The 4,335-nt window shown below is 43.8% G+C and overlaps 1 protein-coding gene across 1 annotated transcript in view; it reads right to left on the bottom strand.

Annotated features, from left to right (window-relative positions):
• The window catches only part of ART3 (ADP-ribosyltransferase 3), a 28,200-nt gene extending 24,375 nt beyond the window's left edge, over window positions 1-3,825 (bottom strand). Inside the window, exons 1-2 of the mRNA XM_023513352.1 lie at window positions 3,742-3,825; window positions 3,448-3,525 (exon numbers count right to left, since the gene is read on the bottom strand). Coding sequence (XP_023369120.1) covers window positions 3,448-3,516 — 69 coding nt within the window. The 5' untranslated portion in view covers window positions 3,517-3,525; window positions 3,742-3,825. The remainder of the gene's footprint in view (window positions 1-3,447; window positions 3,526-3,741) is intronic.
• Window positions 3,826-4,335: the final 510 nt, after the last annotated feature.

Genomic DNA, 4,335 nt, shown 5'->3' on the forward strand with positions numbered 1-4,335 from the left:
AGAGAGAGACTTAAAAAAGCAAAACACAACTTGACCCCATACCCTACCCTAAAAATAGCTCCTCTCCACTATCTCCCTGCTCCCCCTCACAACCATTTTTTTTTTCTCCCTCAACTCCTGAGCTCAAACAATCCTCTTGCCTCAGCCTCCTGAGTCACCGGGACTACAGGTATGAACCACCATGCCGTGTGCAACCAACTTCTTGAAAGAGAAGTTTATCCCTTACTGAAATGACGTTTATCCCACTTCATTTCCCACTTACAGCTCAACCCTCACATCCTGTCCCCACCCCATGACTCCATCCAAGCAGCTCTCACTAACAGGGCATTTCTCCTTAGCCTCCTCTGCAGACCCACCATATTCTAGCTGGCCACTAGATGCTGGAGTTTCTCGAGGCTACTTATTTTCTAACTCTCAACTCTACCCCTAGGTCATCACATACATGCTCACAGTTCCAGTTAGCATTTACACACATACCTCCGACCTGCCCAGTAAGGGCCAGGCCAATCTTTATCAAATGTCTACTCAACACCTCCTCTTGAATGCTCAAGGACCCTTGAAACATAACACATCTAGGACCAAACATATCTTACTTCAACACGACCACCTGGGCCTTATTTAAGACCATCTGCTCATTTGTGAAGTTTTCCTAGATATCTCCTGCTCAGTCACCTTGTGTAACCACTTCACAACGAAGGCCTCACAAACATCTCACCAGTTCTCTCTGTATGCTGGATACTAAGCGCCTGGTAAGTTTTACCTCATTTAATCCTCATGGCAACCTTGTGAAGTAGGTCCTATTGGGGTTGTTACTATCCCCCTTATTTTTAAAAGATGAGGAAACCCAGACAGAGAGAGATCAAGACGTATAAGGAACGGGGATTTGAAACCATGCAGTTTGGCTCCAGGGCCTTGTCCTCTAAAGAATGAGAACATTTCTAGGGATGGAGATCACTGATTTTTATGTCACACTTTCTAAAATGTATAATTTTTGTCTTCATAAAAACCCTCAGAAAAGGTTGGGAAATTATTAAAATCGTTTTACAAATGAGGGAGCTGTGCCAGCATCAGAAACTGCCCCGAGTGCTCTAGGGGAGTCTCTGCCACCCTCGCTCCCCTGGGTTTGTAGGTCAGTTTCTTGATGTGGGAATTTGAGCTTTAAGAGATTAAATCACTGCTGTCTCATAGTCAAGAAAGGCACTTTCCTTTGTAGGACAGAATGTACCAGAGTGCAGCTTGGGCACCAATGCCTGACTTATCTCCAAGACTTCAACATAGTATAAGAAACCAGATCCCGAAAGCACCTCCCACATTCCTCACATCGTATCAGAGTTGAACTCGTATGTTCCTGTCTTTTCCCTAGGCCTCTATCCAGTCTCCAGCTGTCTAATTTTAGACCTCAAGCCTTTTTGGCCAGACACGTAGCTGATTGTGTGTTCTGTACAGTGCGTGCCTTGAAAAGTGAAAAAGCTCACAAATGCCACCACGCCTCAGGGACGACTGAATGAACACTGAGAGTTGGGTACACCAGGCCTGGGGAACAAGCCAATTACACTTCCTTTCTCCTAAAACAAATGCTCATTTGATGAAATTCAATTACTAAAAACTTATTGCAGAAAAGTGGAAATGACCTCAAGGAGAGAAACTGGTTAAACAAATTATGGAGCATTCACAGATCAAATACACTAAAACTATGCTGCAAAACAATATTGACTATGCAAATCAAACCACAATGAGACACCACTTCACACCAGCAGGGTGGCTACAATGATAAAAACAACATCAAAAATGAAAAATAACGAGTAGCACAGGATGCAAAGAAATCAGAACCCCAATACGTGGCTGGTGGGAGTGTGAAAAACAGTGGGCAGCTCCTGAAAAAGGGACGCAAAGTTACCATGTGACGTACCAATTCTCCTCCTAGATAGAACTGAAACAGGTGCTCACGACAGTGAGTAATTCTGCTACCCTGTCTCATGAACTGTAGCCCCCCATTAATTTTCACGTACATACACATCTGTCTATACTATACATAAAAGTAACCTTTACTCTGTAACAATACCAAATAGTGCATTACTTTCAGATACCTCAATAAAGATGATGTGATTATAAAATTTTTTGAAAAGAAAAAAGCTCCATTATGTTCACAGAAAGACGTGCATGTGAAGGTTCCCAACAGCACTACCCACAGTGGCCACACAGTGGGAACAAAGCCACGCCCGGCAGCTGGGGCCGGACGAACACGCCGCGGGGCAGGCAGAGCGCAGGCCTTATCCAGCTGTAAAAGTAAAGTACCGAGTCACGCTGCCACGCGGAAACACCCTGAAAAGATGCTGAGTGAGAAGCCGGACGCAACAGGCCACACAGTGTGTGATCGCATGCAGGTGAAACGTCCAGAATGGGCAGATCAGGAGGAACAGGAAGGAAATGAGCGGTTTCCAAGGAATGGGGGAAGGAGAGGAACGGGGCTTCCTTCGGGGTGATGGGAACGTCCCGCAGTTGCCGGGGGTGAGGGCTGCACCGCACAGTGAATGCACTAACACCCACTGAAGTGTACGCTGTAAAATGGTCAATTTCTATGGTATGTGACCTATGTCTTAGTTGAAGAAAACACTGCATCACAGGCAACAGAGTACATTACAATTCTACGTAAACAATGGATTAGAATATCCAACTCAAAAACATGTAAAATTGTTAGGCATTTTAAAGAAGGCATTTACAATCGGTGTCCCAGTACTGACAGCTAACACTGTGGAGGGGGGATCAAGTGAAACGCCTGTCTCATATTTTACAGAAAAATATGTTACAGAATGCTTAATGATTCAACTACAAATAAAGTCATTAAAGTTATATCAAAAAATGCTGTGAGAAAATGGTCATTATATACTTTAACAAAAACTATGTAACCAAACAATGCAGCATTGTATTATTTGGGAAAAAACACATGATATTTTCAGGATAATCAATGACATAAACCAACAGGTAGCATGATATTAAACTAAAAAGGCAGATACAAAAAATACTGTATAGTGGGTGGTGCCTGTGGCTCAAGGAGTAGGGCGCCAGCCCCAGATGCTGGAGGTGGTGGGTTCTAACCCAGCCCAGTCAAAAACTGCAAAAAAAATACTTTATAGTGTGAGCCCACGTTGATAAATTAAATACAGTACACAGAGCCAAGAAGGCTGTGTGTAGGCAGAGTCTGTCCCTCTTAGTGGAGGGATTAGGGATGATTTTTACTTTCCTCTATTTGTTTAATTTTAGTTTTTTCAACTTTCCACAGTTATCATGTGTCACATCTATAAAATGAAAAATTACAGCTGTTTGTAATAAATTCATTTACCTTTTCTACCTACTTTCATTTCCATCATCCACTCACATAGACACCTCAGGCAATGTTATCGCGAGTTCCCATTCCAGTGACCACGTGCTTCCCATTCCCGACATTACCTGGAAGACGTCCATTAGAATCACGGCTGTCAGCAGCATAGTGACCATTTCAAGATGTCCTTTCTTCATTTTTTTTTTCTAAATTAAAATGAAAAAAATTAATTTAATACACTTTAAAAAGAGGTCTAGGGGAGTATTACAGGATGACAGTGTACGTATTTTCATTCAGGGTGAGAGTGGATACAATGATGGCCAGAAAATGACCATCAATAAATTTATAAAGGCTGCAGGAGCAATCAGGTTTTATCTAGCAGTTGAACCACTTCATCTACAGATGAGGCAATGAAAACTCACAGAACTTAAGTGATTTGTTCAAGATTAAATCTGTCCATTTCCATACTCTTCAGACATGCTGTCTCTCCTGCCAGAGTCACTGGTAGGCATATTTTCTTCCCATCTCTAAATCTCCCTTCAGCATGCACAGGAAATAACATCATCAAACTAAAAAACAGCAGTTTGAAATTGGTCCCCTCCCTCCCAGTTTCTGAGAATCCTCCAGAAACGTGTCCAGGCATATCCGCTCTCCTATCCTGTTTGCAAACTAAATCACGACCACTGGGTGGGCGGGAGGAGATGGTGAGGCCAGCAGAGGTACGAAGCAAAAGAGGTGGCCTCACTCCCCCAAGTCTTCACAGTCCAAAGAAGCCTAAGAGCAAAACGGGGCTCTGCACCACTTCCTGGGCAGAAATGAGGGTCCAAAGAACTGGGCAGGCAGCAAGTCCAGTGGCATTATACAGCTCTGTTGCCCTAATGCCCGACATTCATCCCAGCATTTCCGCTACTGAAAGGGGTAGACAGGAGAGGAAGAGGCCCTCAGCAGCTGCCGCTGTCCTGGAGCCCTTAACCAATTTCATGAACTCAGTAGCAGGCAGCCTGCAGCTCCCTGCA

Source organism: Otolemur garnettii, unplaced genomic scaffold (assembly GCF_000181295.1).
Source record: "Otolemur garnettii isolate 467f Iridium unplaced genomic scaffold, OtoGar3 scaffold00039, whole genome shotgun sequence".
NCBI classification, from domain to species: Eukaryota; Metazoa; Chordata; class Mammalia; order Primates; family Galagidae; genus Otolemur; species Otolemur garnettii.